The sequence below is a fragment of the Suillus subalutaceus genome (assembly GCF_016647625.1).
Source record: "Suillus subalutaceus strain FC151 chromosome Unknown DFJ58scaffold_125, whole genome shotgun sequence".
Taxonomy (NCBI): Eukaryota; Fungi; Basidiomycota; class Agaricomycetes; order Boletales; family Suillaceae; genus Suillus; species Suillus subalutaceus.
In genome coordinates this window covers 90763-112840 of record NW_024540374.1, presented here as the reverse complement: position 1 = coordinate 112840, position 22078 = coordinate 90763, and the positions used below count along the sequence as shown (strand labels likewise).

Here is a 22078-nt window from a genome sequence, read left to right as displayed (position 1 = left end):
CTCTGCGTGAAAGCCGCCAACCTAAGTCCGCCATAATTGGAGAAAACTTCCCTCTTATCACTCGCCCGTTTCAGGGACAACGACAACTGGTGACTCTACTTTCATCAGTGAAGTTCACAGGACCAAAGACCCATAGCATAGTGTTACATACTCCGACTAAAGCTACAAGAAGCAACTGAATACATGCAGATCACCAACTTTCAAGCGTCCTTCGAGCACATTCCTGAGACAACATAAATCAAGATCATTTCAGAGGATAATAAAGCGAGGGACTCACTCTAAGTCTGGAGAGATTATGAACAATTGCTACATTCACAATTGTACGCAACTTTCTCTTGAATTCAGGTTTGCTGAGGACTAGCTGGTATGGTCCAGAACAATGACAATATCGCGACACGTTGTCCGAGCGGACTTGCTTGCACTTGCCGCAGCGCATGTCTTGTTGCGTGAACGCTCTTTCGAGCGATCCAACTAGTCTGACCAACTCCATCTCAATCGCAATGCGGTCGTATTCTCCTCCGCAACCCCCGCAGATCCAGCGTGGCCTAGCACCATCAAGACCGTATGGCATGAGTTCTGGATCGCGACAGAAGTCAAAGTCACGAAGTGTATCGCAATGCCGGCAAGGAACATTAGACAGTTTGAGCGGCTCGCATGGGTTGCGAAAAACGGCTTCGCCCGCAAACTCGCGCACACCAGCAAGGTCGAGGAGGTTGCGCTTGAGCAAACCAATCTCAACCTGGTAATCAGAGGCGAGGCCAAGTACGGTACAGATAAATTTGACGAATTCGAGAAGCGCATTTGTCATGTTGAGATGCGAACCAGGGAGGACGGGGAACTGGAACTGAGTGTTCAGTTCTTCGTCTACGGATGCATCTCTTTGCTTGGCTTGAATAGTGCCAACCAACCGAAGCAACTTGCGTGTGAGTTTCCTGGCGATAAACTCCCGTGTCGCTTCAACTTCGTTAATTTTGCTCGGGTCAGGCTGGGTGGGCTCTGGACCCAGATTTTGAAGCACTCGGAAGGGTGCTCTTGCACCTTCATTATGCTTCTGCCGAATCTTGAAAAGCTCGACGATGAAGAATTGGACGACGGCACCGAAATCGTCTTGTATCGCGGGCGGTAGGAATGTTTGAAGATTCCACCGAGTCTCGATGGTGAGCTCTTCTGGGGGGTCAACAGCCAGCGGGTCTTCACATACGATTCCTCCCATGTTCGCAGAGTCCATGAAGAGAAGGAAGTCGTAAAACCGCTCTGTTTTCAGGTACATATGTTCGAAGAGTTCGTGTGATGTCACTGCTGTGGTTATGTAGGTGGCATATGCGTGAGCGGTGCCTGGAGGTTTCGATGTCGCTAGCAAAATCCGACTGAAGTCCGCGTGGATGACGTGAGATCCGAGACGCTTGAATTCAGCCAGCATCTGGATGAACGTTTTCCGCATGAGCCCATGAACGAAGCGATAGATATTTGGGTCATGAAGATGGGAAGCACTTGTGCTGATCCAGCGCCAGAAGTGATCAATTGCTAGCGTAGCCGGGCTTTCGAAATTTCCTTGGACTTTGTCAAGCAACCATGTCTTGACCATCGACTTGAGGATACCGAAAGTGAGACTTGAGATGTTTGATTCTCCAAGGGTAAGGTCGCGCTGAGCCTCGCCTCCGGAAAACTCGTCCAGTGTCCGGGACACGGAATCAAATGCGGTTGCTCCGCCACTTCCTTCAAGCTCATTGACAGCGACAGAGTGGAGGATAGAGTTCACTGCCAAATTGCGAACAGTGACTTCTAGACACACGTTGGAATAGCATCCAGGCGATGCGAACTCTGTGTGCTGTACGTCTTCGGTTGGTCTATTATCATCCTCGATTCCACCAAGATCTGGACGTTCCGACGGCGACCACCAGAGGACAATGTCCTGCTGAATCAGTCGCCGAGCGAAGCTAATGTCCGACAACAACAGTGGCTGATCACCATCGATGTGACCTATAGGGACGTCATAATAATCCGCTAGGGCGATTGAACGATCCAGCCAGGTTCCTAGTGATAGGTACCGCTGAACCATCTTTTGGGCGACGTCAGGTTGCCAGGGGAAGACATTGAGTGTGTGGATTGCTTTCGCTTTTGACATTGAAAGAACAGGGAATTTTGAAAGCTTTGGAACCCAGGTGTCAAAGTAAATTTGATCCTTGATAGAGGAAATCACGACAGTGTACGACATATTTTCCAGGAGTCCGAGTTCTCTGGAGATGGATTTGAGGGCTGTCGTATCCTTGTTGTGGTACGTGGTATTGAAATCGCACGAGGCAGGATAGTCGAGCGAACAGTTTCCATACTTGGATTGTCGCTTTGCCGAAAGGTCTTTGTACAACTCTTGGAGGCGGGGGATTTGTTGTCGACGGGGAGCGGGATCAACAAGGTGAAGTTTGACGGCACCGTTGGGCATGAACATCGCAAACACGTGGACATGCGATGTGCTAGAACATGCATGATACAGGAAGATATACTTCCCCGAGCGACCGCCATCCAGGTATACTCTGCGAGTAAGGGAGACGCTGGCTCGGTCGAGTTGAGACAAATCGACACCGCTGCTTTGAGCACGGTTCAGAGTCATGCCGAGTTCGTCCACAGTACATGTCTTGCCTAGTTTGAGGAGGGCACGCATCTCTAGTGGAACCTAAACGGATGTGAGTATACTATCCGCTCGAAGTGCGGATGAGATGTACCTGCCGCTCAAATACGCCATCAACATTCGGATCATTCATAAGGTCCATGAAATGCTCTTGAATTTCCTGATAAACGTCCTCCTTGACAGAAATCCGATAGAGATTGGAACAGAGAATGTCACGAGGAAGGTGGCGGACGACCTTCTCAGAGGCATAGTACTCTGGTTGAAATAAGCCGTCATGAGGTGGTGTCTTCAGGTGCAAGTAAAATTCGCGAGGAATGCGCAGTGGCACAGGCACCAGTTGAGCATCAACGGATACCCATAGGGTGAATCGCCCGGGAATCTTGCTGGGACGGATTTGCACAATGTCCCATCGCTGTGTTGTGCGAACCCGGGCACCTTTGAACATGGAAGGCACGATAGCGTCACCAGCGTTTCCCCAGCGAGCATTCCGCTGTTTCTTCCAGCGTGGTCTGATGGCCCTGATCCACGCGGAATAGCTGATTGTAGGGTCAGGAAGCGGAGCTTCCTCATCTGATACTTCTTCGTCGGGCTCAGGCGTCCGTTTACGGGACCTCCGATTGACAATAGCAATGCGCGGGCGTTCCGAGGTCTTATCTTGTCCAAAATCCTCCATGTCCAATTCTGCGTCAATCATTGAAGTCTGTGTCTGAGCTTGGAACTGCGACTCTGCAGTAGCACGCGTGAAAAAGTCGGTAACTTTATTCTGCTTGAACTTGTCCACAGCACCTGCAACACGGCGGTGCAACCAGTCAGGGTGGCGGATACGAGGAACAGGGTTAGAGACTTTCTGCATCGCGGCAGGGATGGTGATAAGCTTCTGGATGACTGATCCCAAACGCTCCACGTAGTACTCCCAGTCAAGGATGGATCTGAGATCGAAGTTACAGAGGCTGTGGTCTTTGAGCCATTTACGCAAGTAAGCGCGCTTGACACTCTCTTCTGCTGAGAATATGGCAACAGGAACCGCCCGCTCCGTAACTGGCGCTCCGTTGGGCTTCGCAGAAATGATAAACTTGCAGGCAAGACCCTTGTCCTTGACCATCTGGTCACCAAGGAACTCAGCAAGTCGCTTAGCGGTGCTGATAGAGGTCGATTTCTGTCCTCCGTACTCCGCCAACGTCTTGGACATGCTACGGTTCTCGGCAATGAGTTCGACGAGCTCCTCGTCGGTCAGTGTGTCAGCCTTGCTATAGAGGATGTCGAGCCACTGATTGGCAACCTGCGCAACCGCGCCATAGCATTCCTCTGTCGTCGTTCCCAGAAGAAATTTCTCGAAGATCTGTGACTGGAAGATTTTGATCAATTGGAGCTCTCCCCGGCGCTTCACCTCGAACCCCTTCAGCTCCGCAAGTGACCCATCATCATTAAAGACGGCATACCGCTTCTTCAACAGCTTATCCTCCTCTTTTGACGATGGGAGAATCATAGCTTTATACGGCCCATCTAGTTCGAAGAAAATGGAGTTCTCGCTGTGCACAACGTACTCCCCGGTAGAGGCATCCAAGTCGTGGTACTGGTGGTTGGTGAAGCGGGCATACACAAGGTGATTAAGCATCGTACACGGGTACGAGAACCCGATGGCTTTCCCATTATTTAATTTGAATTTGAAGTTCTCCGGGAAGACACCAGGAAGCATGCACCAAATTCCATCCGTATCGAGCTCCAGCGGGCGACCGATCTGCTCGACGAGCGCGCGCGCCATCTGGATGATCGTTGCGCCTGTGAGACAGGTAATTCCTGCCATCTCCATAGAGTGCCACCGTGCACCCTTGCGCATCACGTACCCGTAGAACGAGTTAAGGATACATTTGTGCGCGAGCTGCAGGGAGTCGTAGAGCACAATCATCTTCTTTGCCTCATCGACCTCTGCGATCGAGCGTCCCTCGCTGACCACGGTGTCTAAATTCTTCTTCCAGGTTTTGTGCAGCCCCTTGTACTCATACCGACGGTCGCGGAAACGTCGCACTGTGTCGACATAGAAAGGGTTCTCCCGCTGACAAACGATCGATTCTCTTGTCTCCACCTTTCGTGTCCTTGATCTTTTTGTACACCTTCCGAGAGTAGTCACCTAAGCGTTTATGCAGCAACGCAGTCTGCTCGGCATCCGTCAAGTCTGGGAACCGTCTCTGCGGGCCCCCAGCCCTCTTCGGGGGGAAAGACTCCTGATTTAGTGCGTGCCTAATCATGTTATACTCGTCCCTCCTCGCAGGGAAGAATTCTCCCCTCCATGCCCACTCGAGCCGTCGATCGCATGTTTTTCCGGGACGGTTGAAGTCGCACACCGCGCATACAGATTCATCAACCATCGAATCTGGCTGCAAGCGGTTTGAAAGCATGATGTTCGGGTACATCGCTGCAACATCCAAGTGGTAAATTAGCGGCTTGTCTGTGCGCTTTGGGGCATCGCGTAATGCTTCGAGGGCCGACTGTATCTGCGACTTGACCTCGTCATAGTTGGTGACATCTTCCAGGGAGGATTTGGACTCCTCGGTGATGCAGAAGGTGAGTGCGGCATCAAGGTCGTCGATGAGCTGTTAGACGTGAGTCTGGGGTGGGTTGCACTGTGACAGGAAGCTTACTTGTTGCACGGCTGCGGGCACAATCTTGAAGTCCGTAAGGATGTCGCTGCGGAATACGCCGGCTTCGAGTGCCTCGACGTGACCTCCGACATAGGTCTCTGATGCAAGTAGGTGGCCCTCGAACATGTTCAGATGCGCGTCCTCGTGGCGGTTTGGCATGATTATGTGCCCACGGTACGCCTCAACCTAGTTCATGTGCGAAGTCAGCTATAACTGAATGTCACGAAGCCTCGGACATACCATTAGGAGCGTTTCACAAAGCGTGCCACTTCCTTTTCGCAAGACCTCGTCCGGACAGAGCGGAATGATGTTACATAGTGAGAAAATGAAGGGGTGCACGTATTTCATGTACAAGTAGTACGTCGCTACCGCGTCGGAGACGGAGTACTGCGCAAGGATCTGTGGGTGCTCCATCGCATAGCTGCAAGGAACACGTCAACAATATCAGGATTGAAACGCAATGAAAGTGGAACAACAGAAAAGTTGAGCAAAACAGAGAAGAATGTTCAGAAACGATATAACACATAGACAGCTTAAAAATAACATCATGAAGATAAAAAAACAGACTCACGGTGTCATTAACTCTGGATCAAGTTCAATTGGATTGTACCCAAGTTTGGCCGTCGTGACTGCTTTCAAGCCCTGGCTTCCCTGTGGTAAATACGAGTCCCGCTTCACCCACCTGAAGCAATCCATGTGCACGCATCCGCGGGACTTGAACTCATCCTCGTTATCCTTGGCGAACCCCGTCAGTAAGAACATGTCCAACCCGTTTGCCTTGGAGCGTTCACAGAGGAACGGAAAATCGAAGAAGTCGCCGTTGAAAGTCGCCATCACCGTAGGTTTGACATCCCGAATGTGGTTGAAAAACCGCATTATAGTAGCCGCCTGCGAGAAATGTGAGTCCAAGGTAAACAAAAAACGACGGAATCACCTCATCCTTCTCGTTGAAGATTATGAATGGGCCTTCGTACCCCTCCTTCGGCGTGTACTCGAAATCATCGATATCGTCGCTTACGATCTCCCGGTTCGTTACTAAGAACCCCTGACCATCCACCATGTATGAAATCATCATCACCTGGTCCACCGTCGCATCTGGGAACTTCAGCGGCGCTTTCGTGGTCTCGATATCGAAGGCCATTACTACAGGGTCCGCGCGTTTGACCCTCGCTGTCAACTGCACAAATGAAGGGTGTCCGGCCGTAAACGTGATTCCATACCACAGTCCCACTCGCATCTCGTTGTCAATGGCAACTCGCAAGTAGTAAGGCACGTCAAACTCGCGGATGTCCACGATGCATGACGGTGCGTCTCGGTCCCTTTGGCTTGTCGCATTGCTGATCCCCGCCCACTCCCCTTCGACCTCTACACTCGTGCTCGCTGCCGCTACAACTTCAGCATACGCGTCAATCGCGTCTCGCTTTGCGCCATTTGCAAGTGCGAGTGGGGCTACATCCCGTCGCACGGCCAGGAGGTCACTCACATTTCGAAAGCATAGCTGTAAGTAAAGACGGCGATGGCCCATGAGGTGGTTGGGAAGCTTCAGGTCTTCTTTCTTCTCCCGCACGATCCGTACAAGCAAGCCTTCGAACCGCTTTTGTAGCCACTCTTCGACAGAGGACTCTGATCCAGTCTGTAATGTATAGTTAATATAGACATTCTTTATTCAATCAAGCCGCGGAAACATACCTTGCATGCTATATAGAAATAAGGTTCGTACTGCATGGTACACTTAAACATTCCTCCGTCGTCTTGAATGAAGTAAAAATCTACCGCCGCTTTTCCGCCCAGGTAGTCCGCATCCTTTAGTAGAGTCTAAAATACGTCCGTGAATAAATGAGCTGAATCCAAACGCAGCACTCACCGGGTGCATATTGATCAACCACCCCTCCCTCCTCGCGCCTTCTTGCACTCTCACAAATCCCAGCTGCTCATCGACCTCATCGTTCTCTCGAACCCGTTCAAAACGTTCTTCGAGTTGCGTTCCATCGTCTTCTCGCTGCGGGGAAGGTCCATCACCTGCTGTATTCGACGCGCCGCGACCGCGACCTCGTCCACGACCACGAAAATGAGTGTTTCCGCGTGTACCGCCTCGGTATCCGCGACCTCTACCACTGGATGTTAGTCCGAAAGTGCCTCGACCTCCTCGTGCCATTGAGTTTGTGGGTAGACCTTGCGCCGTAAAGACGGACTCGTCGTACCCTATGTGACATGCGCGTTCTATCATCACATGACGTGACAAAAGTCACGGTGTCTATAGACTGCAGAGGTAAGCACCTCGTTGTCAAGCCTGTTAGACGCACCACTGTGCCGGTGTGTCCGGCCTAAGTAGAGTGCGTTTGAGTGATTCCCTGCAGTTCCCTGCCAGTACGAATAATTGTGAATAATTAACCTGGACAACTTCAAGTTGGGAGTGACCATATATAGTAAATACTTTCATCACTCACAACTAGTGCTGCCGCGGTCCGGTTTGGTCAGGTTCAGAGGCAGTTGGACAAGAACCGAGAACCGGACCTTGGTCCGGTTCTACCTTTATCGACGAACCTTGGACCGAACCTTTGTGGACGGTTCGCAGCGGTCAGGTTCGGTTTTTTTCTCGGTTCGAACGCTGAACCGGACCCAATGTTTCTTATAGCCAGCAAAAAAAAAACAAAGTCGAAATACTTGTACTGGTAGCTACATATCCAACGAAGCTGCATGTCCCTCAGCCTCTACTGCAGCAGAAAGGTGCCCATTCCTGTATGCTCCCTTCAACAGTTGTATTGAATGCGCTGAATGTGGAGGTTGCAAGTGCATTGCGTCGCACAGTCGAAGTGATTCCTCCGCTTGAGAATGCTTGTTCAGAGGGAACAGCGCTGCCTTGAATGGGTAAGTAGTCGCGTGCGATGCGTGCAAGTGTAGGGTATTGCAGCGAGTGAAGCTAAGAAATGGTTAAGTAGTGAACAAATGAGTCAAAAAATGGACTTACCCCCCCACCAGACAACAATGTTATCAGTGTACTCCAGCGCCGAAGACAGGTAAGCGGTGAGCTCTTGCCGAGGATTGTGAGTGAGATGGTCCCTTGATTGACATGTCCTGATAGCCTCACACATCCAATCATCACCATACTGCTTGCGTGCAGGTTTCGTTGGCGGAGCAGATTGATCTTCAGTAGCTTCCTGACTCGGCGGTGTATAATATTTATCGAACTGTAGAATGAGATCAAAGGGGGAACAAACAGTGTAGACGAGTACTTACCACAGCCTCCAAGTGAGCCCTGCCAGCTGCGACATCTTGAGCATGCCACCGACCTTCAATATACGCGAGCTTATAGTTCGGATCAAGAACTTAAACTATATTAGATCAGGATCATTGTAAAATACAATATCCTTGGCATCCTTAAGAGAACTGTCAGCATTGAGGGCACAAGCATCAGATCCAGACATTATGAGAGGAAAATATCACTCACCTGGTAGAGATTGCTCCTTTTATGTGTGGACAGAACTACCAGCCAGTCTCCGCCATGTGCATTGGAGGATCCTACAAAATATATCAGAGTAATATATCAGTCAGTTTATTGAGCTTAATTGATGGTTAATTGGTACCTTGAACTTGATTGGACAACCGGGAGCACAAGATGCGGGTCTCCAGACAGAATCGAAACTTAAAGATGTCGAGGATCCCAGAAGTCGTGCCCATGAGTGGGGAAGATGAGTGACCAGCCTCGCCGATATGTCACAGTCGAGGAAGCTTCAGGTTCGGGGTTCGGAACGGTTCGGGAAGGTCCGAACCCATGTTCGAACCGTCCCAGGAACCACGGACCGTGAACCTCATTTCGGTTCGGTCCGTCCAAAATGGGAAACCGTGGACCGAACCATGGACGAACCTGACCATTGGTCAGGTTCGAACCACGGTTCGGAACCGGACCGCGGCAGCACTACTCACAACATTGTATCCGAAACACCAGTCAAATTGAAGCTATCAAGCTCAGCTCTGTTATTCGTCTGGTTCCTAGAAATTGCATCACTTCAAGGTATGAACATCGCTCCTTCAAGCCTATGAAAGACCACGAGGACGAGGACCCAGCCCATCTTCGTTAGTTCCAACCTGAGTAAGTTCTTCTTTCGCTGACCCCGTTGCCTCCCAACGTTCATTCTCTAGATATGATAGACGCCCCGGTAGGTTATGCCGCCGAGCCGTGCAGTTTCTCACCCTTCACTACCTCGAGGTGGGTCAAGGCGCTCATTTGGTGACCGAAACCGACTACACCACCACACGAACCCAGGCGATGTTTTCCAAAAAAACGAAAGCAGGACCCGGAAGGGCCAAAAAACTAAAGGTGAGAAGCCGTGTATCTAGGTGTCACTACTGTATATCTGATCTATTGTATAAGGGCTCAAAACAACCCGTTCATGTAACCGAAGAGTCGCAGGACGACAGCATAAGCCAACTACTGGGCGTCACTATAGCCGCTATCAATGCTACCAAAGACCTTGTGCCCATCGATCTCGCGAAAGGCATCCTCGGAACAATTGCAAACATTCTGACTCTTGCGCAGGTGCGTTGGCCTAACTCTTAGAAAGATCGATAAAACCCTACTTAGCCTTACGTCTATACAGTCAGTAATCAAGAACAAGTCCGATTTCCAAGCGATAGCTGACAAGTGCGAGACTATCAGGGAAATCCTTGGAAGGGCGACCAAGGAGGCTACCGAAGACGATCTACGAGGACACTTGGGGCATGCATTAACCCAGCTTAACAAGTGAGCCGAACCGATTCACCGTTGCCAGAATCTGTTGACACTGTGCAGATCAGTAAACCGCATCAACAGTGATGTAGCATCATCAAAGGAGCAAGGATTTTGGAGGAGGCTCTCCACTGTCACGATTGATCGCGACAAGATCGCTGTATGGGAAAAAGACTTGGATCGCGTCCTCGGACTCTTCAATGTATGTCTGCGTAACTTCATCTTGCTTTGCTGCTGAATGGTGTCTTCAGTTTGAAGCGATCGCTGGCATGGGGATCGACATGAAGCTCGTAAAAAAGGCATTAGAACTCATGGGAAATGATCCTAGTATCAATGCCCCAAAGTACGTTTTTATTGCCGGCGAGTTGTGCATGTCCTCTAAATGCAATTAGGAATCGTCAAATCAAGCCTCCATCACGGCCTGCCATGCTGTATGGCCGCGACGATCTTGTGGCAGAGTTGACGAACCTTGTTGTCAACGATGAGCATTTGGCGTTGATTGGCCCTGGTGGCATGGGAAAGAGTTCTGTGGCCAAAGCCATCATCAACGAGCCGCTCGTCATAGAGAAGTTTGCTGATCGGCGCTTCTTCGTGACTTACGATGACCTGGATCCTTCAACTATCACTTTCGAAACTTTTATGACTTGTTTCGCAAGAGCCCTTGGCATAGAGATCGCCGGCTCTGATCCTGTGCGCCAGATATCTTCCTTTCTTGATTCTGCCTGCGCCCTCGTTGTCTTCGATAATGCTGAGACCTTCGAAGAGGCCAGTGCATCGTCGGCGCTCAGAGACATACCACCAGCTATTGCTGAAATCGCCAATATTGCTGGTGTCGTTCTGATCCTGACGTCACGCAGTAGAAGGAATGCACCGAATGTGGAATGGATAACAAAGGATATTCCACCCCTGGACTTGAGCTCTGCTCAAGCAGTGTTCTTTCGAATTTATCACCTCACCAGTCGTAGCGAAGCTGAAGAAGACATAAAAGGCCTGCTGAAGGAATTGGATTTTCACCCCCTCTCCATCAATATACTCACAAATGCTGCGCAACAAAATGGCTGGTCTCCGATCATGCTGCTCAAGAGATGGAACGATCGGCACAGTAAGGTACTTGATGGCGGCAAGGGGAAGCTGCAAAGCATATCCGACACCATGCAGCTGTCGCTCAGCTCTCCATCGGTCCAGAACCTTGGCAAAGATGGTCTTCGTGCATTAGCCATAATCGCGTTCTTGCCCCAAGGTCTAAACCAGAACCTGGCTAGTGATCTGTTGCCATCGCTTCCGCAAGTCGACGCTATATGCGATGTTCTATGCATGCAATCTCTCGTTTATCGTCAAGACAACTTCCTCAAGATGCTCGCCCCCATTCGGCATTACGTGTGAGATTCATTGCAAGCACCTGACTCCACGTGTTTGCAAGAGATCCGTGCCTTCTACTATCACACTGTCTACTCCTGTTCGGAAGAACATGATCAGTATGCTGATATCATTATCTCGGATCACCTTAACATCGAGCACGTAGTTGTTTTCAACCTTGCCAATATTCCGGATGACACGGAAGAGACCTATGCCGCTTGCTACATTTTTTTGATATGTTTGGAGCAGCATCTGCCACGCCCGACTACTCTTACCCCTGCTATTTTCAAAATCGTTGAAAACTCTTCCACGTGGACGCTAAAAGCATACTGCTTGACAGTTCTCGCGTGGCTCTACGACACACTTTCTCAGCTCGTCGAAGCATCACAGGCCTTTCAAGCTGCCGAGGCGCTCTACCTCACCGCCGGCAACCCCGAGAGGATGGGGGATTGTCTTATCACACGTGCAGACATGCTGAGATGTCAAGGTCGCTTTATTCAGTCCCAGAATCTTTTAGAGGGTCTTCAGCACTCTGACTCTTGGGAGTCTCTCAGCGAAAGAACGAAAGCCTGAGCTTGGAATTTCTTGGATACGGCCCGTATGTACACATTCACAGCATCTGCCGATGAATTATTTGTGAAGTTCGTGGAAGATCGCGTCTGGGGCTTGTATTCCAAGATTTTGCACTGGCGGGCCAAATTTTCCCATGGGGAAGACGCTGTCCAGGTTAACACGCACTTGGAAGACCTTCTCCTGCAATCCACAAGTACTGGAGATGCTGCCTTTGATCGCAAGGAAGTACTCGAGGGGCTTGCACAAATTGCTTTTTATGAAGGCAGGTTGTCTGACGCAATGGATAACCTGCAGGCAATCATAGAAATGTTTCAAAGTTGAGGGACGACGTTCAGACAAAGTCCTTTGGTACACCGTGCGAAAAGCTGTTGTGGCGAGCAAGCAGGGCAATTGTGGCCTTGCGAGGGAGCTCATCCAGGAAGCCTCAGAACCCTTCCCATTCTTCGCGCTGCGCAATGCGCGCGTATTCCTCCACCGATCTTACAGTTCGGCATGCATCGAGCTCACCGCAGGCGACTGCGACAAGGCCGAGTCTTATTTCACCGCCACGATTGAAATCTGCGATGTGCAAAGCGATCTTATGCGTAAGGCATTCAGCATACGTGGACTAGGGGAGATCGCGTTTACGCGTAGTAACTTTGCTCTAGCCACACAGCGCTTCGAAGAGACAAGGTCTTTGTGCGCTGAAATGGGAGTGCCTCCTCAGCATTTGTACAGCTGCTTTCTGTTGGATACTTTACCAGACAGATTCGAAGGATGGGTGTTATTCCTGGAGGGTCTCTCGCCATTTATGAACGATACTATGTAGATTGTATATGTTAGCCTGCAGTTGTATTTCACGAGTAGTTTCATCATCGTTGTATTATATCCATGGCAAGGAAGTTAATAATGACACAAATACCAGCCTGATATACTACGGCGAGGCTTTGATTAGTCCTCTGATTCTAGGTGTTCTAACCGCTTGAACTGCTCTGCTTCGCAAATCATACTTTCTCTTTCAAAGGCGTGCTTATCCTTCTTCAGTCAGCCATATGCATCGATGCATCAGGGACATCTCAGATTGAACGTTCACGAAGCAAGTGACACAAACTCACATCGGCAACTACCACAAGGCTAATCCGTTCGTCGTCTCCGGCAGCGAGGTCCTATCGATTCAATGTGCGAGCACAAATTGATCACACGTTCTCAGTCCTCTTCATGCCCTTGGATCACCGCAGCCGTTTTCCTGCAATTCGCAAAATTGGCTATTGACTCACCCACCTAGAGGTCATCGAGGATCCTCGACTCGGAGCTGGTCGGATGTATACTTCGCACCACCTTATTATAAGTCTCGTTCACATACGACAGGGCTGCATCTCATTTCACCACCACCATTGAAGCCTGCGATATGCAAGGCAACCCGACGTTCAAGGCATTCAGCATGCATGGTCTGGGGGAGATTGCATTTGCGCATAGTATTGCTCTGGCCATGCAACACTTCGATGCTACGGGAGACTATTGGTATAGACACTTGCGTTACCGTGAGTCTGGAAGTCAGTATCTCCTCAATGGGTCCTCATTTTATTCAAAAAATATGTACAGCTGATGCGTCTGATCAGTAAGTGATTTAGAAGATCAATTCGAACGAGTTGATTCAGGTACTCCCAGTGGCTTCTTCATCTTCAAACAGCTTGAAGTTCATACCCTGCGGAAACCCATCCAGAATGAAGTCCAAATAATTCCTCCTGTGCTTCCCCAACCACGAAAGACAACCGACGATGGCCATCTCGTCTATCCACTTTCGGAGGGTGTGGGTTAGAGTATCCCCTCCTGGCGACGGCTCATATCCCGGGAGCGATTTCCGCAGTATCATCTTCATATTCGAGAAAAGCAACTTTGAATGCTCTTCTGGCATCTTGTAATGGAGCCGGGCCTTGGGCCTCTCGCGCGGCTGCGAAGAGTACGGTTCTGGCAGGGACCCCAGCATTGTGCGACCAAGACATTGGATCATAGAAGCCGTTAACCGGTAATAGCTCTGACTGATGGGATTGGTGGTCGGTCCAGTCATGCCGCATACTCCTCGTAATGAATATGCCATATGAAAACCAGAAGAGAAATCTGATGGTGAAGTGCGCTCATACGTAAACCGCGTGAAATCCACAACAAATCCATCTGCTCCGGTGCCTTTCTTGAATAGCCTTGACAATATTTCGGGGGCCTGTGGGCTGGTACACGAGAGCGCATGCCACACTGCTGGGCTGCTTGATGCACGTGAAAGAAAGCTCACTACGGCGACTTCATCTTGGAGCTCTTCCAAAATGCCTTCACCTCCGGACATCACCGCGCCCAGTCCGCTCATGCAAGGTATCATGAATTGGAAGAGTTGAGGAGACGACTCGTTGGAAATTGAAGGCAGTAAGGAAGCGAAACTGATGCCCTCTCCGACAGGCATCTCATCCTCCGAATCTTTGCAGACCTTGAAAGCCTTCTCGACTTCTCGGCTTATTTCGTCTGCGAATGAAGTGGGCTTTGCTTTCTCCATGATTCTAAAGACTAGATGTGCCCTGTCGTATGCCGTTTCGAACCACCTGCTACCCGTGCATATCTGCATTAGAAGCACATAGAGCACTACATCAACGAGTGTAAGTGCGTCAACATCCTGGTCCAGGACAGTCGCTGGTGACTGTATTGGTGGGCGAAGAGCTGGCACTTCTGTCTCCATGGTATTCGTCAATTGCGCAATGAGGGGAACGAGCAGCTCGCTCGCAAGGAAATTGGCTGGCAAACTCCGGAATGCACGCGCGGTGCGGAGCATACTCCTCCTTGACAGGAAGGTCAAAGAGCCTGTCTTCCTCACGTTGACTAATACAACGGAATTGAACTCCAATGTTTGGGGTCGCGACAGTTTTGTGATCTTAAACACAAAACTGTCATTACCCCCTTCCTGGGAGGATCTGTAGCGTGCAAGTGACATCGCGGACTGGAAATTTACGTGGTTGATGTGTGTACCGTGTTTTCCACTGGCGTAAATTGGAGTTGGTGGTGCTGGATTCACGTTGAGCAAGGAGCTCACGAACGCACCCGGCTTTATGTATTCTTTCATTTCTGGACGCGTTATCACATGGCGCAGGACGAGAGCAATGCGAGGGCTGACTACAAATATGCGGTGCAGGCCGGGGCAGCCACCTCCCAAACCTTCCCACAAACCAAATGCGTTGTGCGTGATGATAAATTCTTCCCCTTCCGCGGCTTCCCAGATACTGAAGAAGTAGCTGTTCGCGTGACCGTGGTAAGTGTAAGCTGGGAAGTGTTCGAGATCAGGTGGGATATGCGAGTCAGTCATCATTTTTTGAAGACCTTCTTCGCCGTACTTCTCCACTAGTTCTGCAGCATCTCGCATGATATCTGAATGAGACGTGTCCAGATAGTATCTGAGGAAGTGTAGCCATGTCTCGACAGCGGATTGAATACCCTTCGCTTTCATGAAGGCCTCAATCCACTGACGGCCTCCTGCGTTCTCCGGGTGATCCGCTTGAAAGTAGGTGCCAGAATATGATACATTGCGATAATGCATGATAAACAGGAACTTCCGCAGGAGCTCTAGCGACCTCCGCTTCAAAGTGAAAGTACCCTGAGGCAGTGCTTTATGCAAGTCCATGATAATGGATGCTGCATGACGTTCGAGGTCCGCTAATTTCTCCTCTAGTTCGTTGATGTTGTGGGTATTGCGGATGTCCTGATAAACATTCGGGACGCCGTAAACCTTTCCAATAGGACGAATGTCAAGGCTACCAGTAGCAATATCATAATAGTGGACGTATTCAGGATTAACACCGGTGCGTCGAAATTCTCTTTGTCGTTCTATTTTGGACCTGCAAATAATATCATTCAGTGTTGTAGTCTAGTGTCTACACGCAGAGGGCTCTGAAAACACACCTCACAGGTCCGACTTGGAATCTTCGCAATATAAACCGTGGAATGAAATGTTGGTATTGTGTCGTAGGCGTACATGGACTCGGAAAGTCGTCCGTCTTCTGAGCTTCTCCTGCAAGCTCCGTTCTGGCTTGTTGTTTGGGGGTATTCCTGCGACGTCGTGTCATTCTGTAGAGTTCAACGAAACTAGTAGGGACTGAGGGCTAGTGCTGGGGGCTGAACACGCTGGCATCTGTGGCGCTATCATGAGGCACTTTATGTAAAGAGCGTATGGTACTACCTTATCAGGTTTGATGAAGCAACGTTCATTCAAACTTCGTTTTGACCAGTGACCACCAGGTAAGTATCCATTTTAGATGGGGCCATTCAAGATTGTGAAAGTCGTAGTAGCTAGTCATAGACTCTCGATATCAGACGAAATTTATATATGGTGCTCACGATTTTTTTAATTTTTTTTCAGTCAGATTCAGAGTTACCGCCGGTCTGGGACCCCGGACAAGGTATTCTCTGGGCCGCACAGCCACGGTTCACGAAACGAATGCTTCAACGCTCACGACGCTCAGCGCTCATTAATATTGATTATTGGCTCACTGGCAAGTTATTTATTTCATCGTCTGCAAATCTGCACGCATCTGCCCCACCCGCCATCTCCATTAACATTGAAATATATCTCCAGGCTAAGCAACATTGTTCCTTTCGAAAATATAATGCGCGCTCACCTTTGGCCCACCTCGTTGCTCTTCCATCCTGTCCACCTCGTCTGTCTTATCCATATTTCCTCCTGTTTTGCTTACCGCGAACTTCCATGCTTCCAGCAACCGTGACATCCTCATTGTCACTGGCTTCGGATGTTACGTTCTTTGAAGTTTGCAAGCTTGTCTCCGTTTGTCTGTAAGTGGGCTCACCACTGCCTTGCTTATTGTCTTGAAAGCACTGGGTGAGAAGAGTGAGAAGTACAACAGGGTAAAGTATCATCGCTCGTTACCATTTGTTACGATTTCATGATTTCTTTGTCCTTCGTTTTGTGCCGTTTAGTTTCCTTCATATTCGCCTTTGTGATCCCTTATACGATGTGTCCTCGTCTTGGTAGTGTCACGCTCCTTTGGAAACCACAAGAGAACGGAGTCATTCAAGTGGTAGGTTTCTGGCTAGAATGCAGATCCAAGGTATCCGATACACTGATGGTGCCCAGGATTGCCAAGAGAACCAGCACCATGAAAGTGAGTGACAGCTTGTGCAGTTACAGACTGAAAGCCATATCTACGGTAGGTTGATTCATTCTAAGGCTATTGCCAAAGAAGGCCGGGAAACCACCCTACTATTAGAATCCAGCTAAAAATGACATCCTTATCGACTCTAATCTCGGGAAATATTCGGAGGGCTATATATCAGGTGAGCATACTACTGCTGACGAAGAATACCTATAATGATACCTGTGTCGGTGTATAGAAGTACTTAAGAATAACAAGATGATACGCCGTCCCTATTTCATACCGTTTTCTTTGAGTGTTTTCGCTTATTCATCTCCCGCTGTTCGTCGATAGTTGAAAGAGACTTTAGCAAACATGTCCACACCAAAAAAGATGCCTTACGGTGAGTATTGCTACGTTTCGTGGGAAGGTACTCACTCTAACCATGTGCTCAGTGAGGCTGGGGAATTCTGGCCTAAAGGTTTCCAGAATCATACTTGGCATCATGCAGTACGGCAACAAGGGATGGCAAGATTGGGTTCTCGGAGAGGATGAAGCCGTTGAACACATCAAGACCGCGTAAGTCCTTAGTCTCAATCACGGATCTACATGCCCTTTAACAACTAGGAGCAGCTACGAAGCAGGAATCCAGACGTTTGATACCGCTGATGTGAGTTATCCAACATTACCATCCAGTGCTAATACTGGTTAAATAAAGGATATCTTGTATCATCTGTTTCTTAGACGTATTCCAGTGGTTACTCGGAAGTAATTCTTGGACGAGCAATCAAGAAATTGAACTTACCTCGCAACGAAATTGTCGTTATGACAAAGGTATTTGTCCTGAATATTCTCTAGCTCTCATCACTTCTGCTCCAATCAGGTGTACCATGTAGTCGGACGTGAATATAGTGCCAGCCGATTCTTTCCCGGGCGTGATGAGCCAGACCGACATGGCTATGTGAACCAGCATGGTCTCAGTCGCAAGGCATGTTTTCAATCAAGATTTTGAGGTGTTTCGACTTTCTGAAATTACGAACCAGCACATCTTCGCAAGCGTAAAACAGAGCCTGGAGCGGCTTCAACTGGATTATATTGACCTTCTACAATGCACGTCGAGTTATCAATATGCTGGCCGCTTCTCATACAGCTTATTCACTTGTAGGCCACAGATTTGACAAGGAAACGCCTATTGAAGAGACGGTAATACATATCTTATATGTGCTTTCCTGTGCTAAGTTTCGAGAAGATGCAAGCATTGCACGATGTAGTACAAGCCGGCTATGTCCGCTACATCGGAATGAGTTCGTGCTGGGCACATCAGTGTGCGTATACCCTACTCCTTTGCAGCGCCGGTCTAATGTTCGTTTACTGTCCAGTCCAAGCAATGCAAAGTCAGACCTCGATACGCTTGTACAAACATTCCTCTGACGTCGAATCAATGCAGACTATGCGATCACAAACAAGCTCACTCCCTTCATATCCATGCAAAACCACTACAGTCTACTCTATCGCGAGGAGGAACGCGAGATGTTTCCAACTCTCAAGGTTCTTGCATAGTACTGAGAATATTAGCACCGTGACTCACAAGGATGAAGATGTTTGGTGTCAGCTCAACCCCATGGTCTCCGCTGGCTCGCGGTGCCCTCACACGTCCCCTTGGACAGCAGACAGATAGAGGTCAAACTGATTCGTTAGTTTCTGACGTCTTACCCGGAGTGCTTGTCTGATTGATGCTTTCTTATAGCATGATTGGGAAATATGTCAACGTATCGGCGTACGAGACTATCATTAATCGGTATGTTGATTCCCTATTACTCAAGAAAAACAGCGAGCTGAGAAGGCTGATCAGTGTCGAGAACCTTGCCAAGAAGAAAGGTATAACCATGGCCCAAGTAGCACTGGCATGGATATTGACCAAGGATGGTGGGTGGTTTTTCACGTTCATGCAGGTACTCGATCCATGTAATCCCTCTCCAGGAGTGTCGGCTCCAGTTGTCGGCACTACAAGTATTGAAAAATTGAAAGATCTCATTGGTAAGTGGCGATTGTGTATATGAAGTATCTCTTTCCCCACTGACACTGAACCGAAGCTGGAATCGACGTGAAACTTACAGTGGAGGAAATTAAATATCTTGAGGAAGAGTACAAACCTACTGCTGTGATCGGTCATTCCTGAGTAGTTGAAGGTACAACTCTGATAGACATCTATTACTCGAGTGTCAAGACTGCCCGTAGCAACGTCATAGTAAAGGACTTTTCTGTATCAACGCGAGTAAGTTGAAATTCTTTATCTCGCTCTGCTCTGGACTTGCAAAGATTATCATTCAGTGTTTTGGTCTACATGCAGAGAGCTCGATTTGACCCTGAAAAGTTAAAACGCACTTCGGAAGTCCAACTTGGAACATTCGTAGTATGAACCGTGGAATAAAATGTTGGTATCGGTTGCGTATGCGCACGACGGTGGCCACCTCCCGTCAGAGTTCCTGCGATCTTCGTGTTGGCTCGCCGTTTTGAAGTTTGGTAATTCCCACGAAGTCTTGACATTCTTTAGGATTGAAATGTATGGACAAGAGGGATTGAGTTGTGAGCACGTATAAGTACTTGCGGCAGCCAGGGCTGGGAATCCTTGGGCAAGATTTAAAATTTTCAGAATTTTGTCACTGTCAGAACACGAACTGTGATCATATACTTATCTTTCTCCATAAGACATCTACAGCCAAGGATCCACACCGCCGGTTTTGTGACAAGACTAAAGCAGGACCCCTCAGATTCCTTCAATATGGCGTGCCATCACAGAACGAGAAACACAAGCATAATCATGTTGATCTGAACAAGCTTGGACTCGGCCCGTCGGAGTAGATAATCAATAAGAAGCGATATATATAGGTTGATCGACCAGTACTTCGTGCCTGCTGCCTGCGCCGTTATTCAGGGCAACACTATAATTATTGGTCCCATGTTCAAGCACGATCCCAGATATGAAGTCGAAGGAGGACTGATGATTATATTTGCCACCAATGAGGAATAATGGCGTTGGACCTTAATCAGGGGTCAGGCTGTAGCCAACAGTCCACAAAATTTTCATTGAAGCTGTGCAGATGGACCGGGCCTAGTACGCTGTCCAGAATGTTGTTGATGCGGGTGCTGACGCCAGTGAAGCGGTAGATCTACATCCTTTTAGCACGAGCAGGGAGATGGGCCACATGGATGTTGAATGTTGGAGCCTGATAGATCCATAACGAGACACAAATGCTCGCCGTCGTCTTCGATGTCCTGATGGTAGAAATGGGTGAGTAGTCGAAAAAAAACTGTCCGCTGTATCAACTGAGAGCGGCAAGAACGTGTCAGACGATGGGCACTGCAGCACTTTGAGTTCCTGAAGTTTGTCTTCCCTATTTACCTTGCTGGCGTATTCGTTCAATATCTTGAGAGCAACATAGTTGTCCTTTCTAAGCATGCAACATCCGGTTACCGACAAGCGTCAACAACGTACCTCAAATCACGAGCAACCCACAGGCTCGAAGTAGTACCAAACCTCAGTTTTGCTTCAACCTTGAAGCGCGAGTCAGGTCTAAGGCGGCTTCCCGGGCCACCTTGAAACCATCCACGGACCACAAGCTTCCTCGGCCAGGGGTACTTCAGCAAAGATGTGACGAGGAAGATCTTCTTCTTGAGGCATCAGAGTGTAAAGCCGTGATAATATCATCGGCGAAAAGATGGATGTGGTTCGGTTATTCATCGTTGAATGAATCTGGAAGAGCAAACACTGTGAAGGTAGCGGCGCATGAGGCCTTGAGGTCTGGAAATATGCCCTCAAATTTTATTATGCCTGTCCAAGTGTGAAGTTTTCGATGTTATACTATTAATATTGATCAATGGGGGCGTTTGGGGTGAGCGCTGAGCCCCAGTGAGAAACGGTCCTAGCCGTATCGACGGAAAACGACCGAAATATCGCGACAATATTTGCGTCGATTTGGGGAGACGGATGAGACTTATATGATATTTTCAGCGACTCGCATCGAGCGAGATATTGCAGAATCGAGCGTGTTTGCGTAGCGTAGATTCTAGTATATTGTAGTAGCTCCCAATTGACCTTTTGCATATTCGCACATCAACCCAAATCGACCAAAAACAATTGTATTGCGAAAAAATTACAAATGCAATAAAAGTGTACTCTATATACCACTGGCACCCCCACCCATGCATCAGGATGACGTAGCCCACCAGCTTCTGGTACATGGGAGTCCTTAACTGAAACAAATCATTGTTAGATGTGCTTGCCAGGCAAGCAGACAGTACTTACAATGACAACTACCTCGTTCTCGTGTTTCTACGGCAATAGATATCAGTTAAAGTATATTGGGTAGCTTTTAATGGAACTCACCAATCGACTGTCTTGTAACGGTGTATCTGTTGAAGCTGCTGGACGTGTCGATAATCGGGACAATGGTAGTGAGCTAGCGATGATGTAAAACAGTCAGTGAATGAACCTGACAATGTCAGATAACTCACAATGTTCGAAATGTTTGCATATATGCGCCGTAAATAGCACTTACTTGGATGACTACGGTCGAGTGGGTGGGATCAGCAGATGGATTAGGCCGTGAAAAGGTCTAGGTCTTATCTTGTTAGTGCAGTGGCTAAGCGAGAAAATCATGCATCAGACGGTACCAGGACGGTTGAGGTCAACAGCGAGATTTTGCTGAGAGGAGGACGAGATGATGGAAGGGAAGAAGAAAGCTGAGGTGAACCGAGTATGGATGGAATGTCCCAATATATATCATAATTGGTCCACTGCATATCGACGTCATCGCATGAAGTGATGGTGCCTGCGCAGCTGATGCGCAAGAATGTTCAAACATTCAAATATTGAGCAAAGTCAAGTTAAAGTTGAAAAAATTTCAGCATGTTCAACCAATGTTCAACGGATCTTTGCTCAATGGATCAACCGCACTTTTCAATTTATCGATTTGCGTAGTTATCGCAATATTATTGGTATATAACTAACATTTTCGTCGTTTGCCGTAGATATGGCTAGGACCGTTTTTCACTG

General features: G+C 48.7%; 6 protein-coding genes across 6 annotated transcripts; 3 read left to right on the top strand and 3 right to left on the bottom strand.

Annotated features, from left to right (window-relative positions):
- Positions 1 to 84: 84 nt before the first annotated feature.
- Positions 85 to 7443, bottom strand: DFJ58DRAFT_808438 (uncharacterized protein). The gene is made up of 11 exons (XM_041391297.1): positions 7130 to 7443; positions 6955 to 7080; positions 6200 to 6898; positions 5837 to 6153; positions 5506 to 5686; positions 5266 to 5451; positions 4738 to 5217; positions 2796 to 4709; positions 2721 to 2774; positions 278 to 2671; positions 85 to 223 (listed from the first exon to the last, which is right to left on the bottom strand). The coding sequence occupies exons 1-11, from the start codon at positions 7418 to 7420 to the stop codon at positions 191 to 193; spliced, it is 6675 nt and encodes a 2224-aa protein (XP_041239509.1). The 5' UTR covers positions 7421 to 7443; the 3' UTR covers positions 85 to 190.
- A 2006-nt stretch (positions 7444 to 9449) lies between these two features.
- On the top strand, positions 9450 to 11676 carry DFJ58DRAFT_74075 (P-loop containing nucleoside triphosphate hydrolase protein). Its single transcript, XM_041387101.1, has 6 exons — positions 9450 to 9583; positions 9638 to 9802; positions 9864 to 10006; positions 10055 to 10193; positions 10243 to 10334; positions 10384 to 11676. Exons 1-6 carry the CDS (start codon positions 9533 to 9535, stop codon positions 11372 to 11374), a joined length of 1581 nt encoding a protein of 526 aa, XP_041239508.1. The 5' UTR covers positions 9450 to 9532; the 3' UTR covers positions 11375 to 11676.
- A 271-nt stretch (positions 11677 to 11947) lies between these two features.
- Positions 11948 to 12817, top strand: DFJ58DRAFT_748436 (uncharacterized protein; the record flags this gene model as incomplete). The annotated part of the gene is made up of 2 exons (XM_041387588.1): positions 11948 to 12145; positions 12225 to 12817. The coding sequence occupies 2 exons, from the start codon at positions 11948 to 11950 to the stop codon at positions 12726 to 12728; spliced, it is 702 nt and encodes a 233-aa protein (XP_041239507.1). The 3' UTR covers positions 12729 to 12817.
- A 736-nt stretch (positions 12818 to 13553) lies between these two features.
- Positions 13554 to 15999, bottom strand: DFJ58DRAFT_732445 (uncharacterized protein; the record flags this gene model as incomplete). Its single annotated transcript, XM_041386173.1, has 2 exons — positions 13554 to 15771; positions 15836 to 15999. The coding sequence occupies 2 exons, from the start codon at positions 15997 to 15999 to the stop codon at positions 13554 to 13556; spliced, it is 2382 nt and encodes a 793-aa protein (XP_041239506.1).
- Positions 16000 to 17281: 1282 nt separating this feature from the next.
- On the top strand, positions 17282 to 19236 carry DFJ58DRAFT_74044 (aryl-alcohol dehydrogenase). Its single transcript, XM_041387088.1, has 15 exons — positions 17282 to 17425; positions 17478 to 17601; positions 17656 to 17692; positions 17767 to 17856; positions 17906 to 18010; positions 18066 to 18132; positions 18188 to 18225; positions 18272 to 18347; positions 18402 to 18416; positions 18470 to 18570; positions 18621 to 18715; positions 18770 to 18820; positions 18875 to 18948; positions 19003 to 19059; positions 19116 to 19236. Exons 1-15 carry the CDS (start codon positions 17398 to 17400, stop codon positions 19199 to 19201), a joined length of 1044 nt encoding a protein of 347 aa, XP_041239505.1. The 5' UTR covers positions 17282 to 17397; the 3' UTR covers positions 19202 to 19236.
- Positions 19237 to 20069: 833 nt separating this feature from the next.
- On the bottom strand, positions 20070 to 21974 carry DFJ58DRAFT_916473 (uncharacterized protein; the record flags this gene model as incomplete). Its single annotated transcript, XM_041395478.1, has 8 exons — positions 21697 to 21974; positions 21538 to 21638; positions 21410 to 21482; positions 21329 to 21355; positions 21250 to 21276; positions 20519 to 20694; positions 20426 to 20474; positions 20070 to 20192 (listed from the first exon to the last, which is right to left on the bottom strand). The coding sequence occupies exons 1-8, from the start codon at positions 21823 to 21825 to the stop codon at positions 20070 to 20072; spliced, it is 705 nt and encodes a 234-aa protein (XP_041239504.1). The 5' UTR covers positions 21826 to 21974.
- Positions 21975 to 22078: the final 104 nt, after the last annotated feature.

Bases quoted from the DNA above. Each gene is read 5' to 3' on its own strand.
- DFJ58DRAFT_808438 (XM_041391297.1), bottom strand. From the start codon at position 7,420: ATGGCACGAGGAGGTCGAGGCACTTTCGGACTAACATCCAGTGGTAGA. The intron at 6,154-6,199 runs GTGATTCCGTCG...CATTTCTCGCAG, and splicing joins TCTTCAACGAGAAGGATGAG to GCGGCTACTATAATGCGGTT. The intron at 2,672-2,720 runs GTACATCTCATC...ACATCCGTTTAG, and splicing joins ATGGCGTATTTGAGCGGCAG to GTTCCACTAGAGATGCGTGC.
- DFJ58DRAFT_74075 (XM_041387101.1), top strand. From the start codon at position 9,533: ATGTTTTCCAAAAAAACGAAAGCAGGACCCGGAAGGGCCAAAAAACTA. The intron at 9,803-9,863 runs GTGCGTTGGCCT...ACGTCTATACAG, and splicing joins ACATTCTGACTCTTGCGCAG to TCAGTAATCAAGAACAAGTC. The intron at 10,194-10,242 runs GTATGTCTGCGT...TGGTGTCTTCAG, and splicing joins GCGTCCTCGGACTCTTCAAT to TTTGAAGCGATCGCTGGCAT.
- DFJ58DRAFT_74044 (XM_041387088.1), top strand. From the start codon at position 17,398: ATGTCCACACCAAAAAAGATGCCTTACG. The intron at 17,857-17,905 runs GTATTTGTCCTG...TGCTCCAATCAG, and splicing joins AAATTGTCGTTATGACAAAG to GTGTACCATGTAGTCGGACG. The intron at 18,716-18,769 runs GTTAGTTTCTGA...GCTTTCTTATAG, and splicing joins GATAGAGGTCAAACTGATTC to CATGATTGGGAAATATGTCA.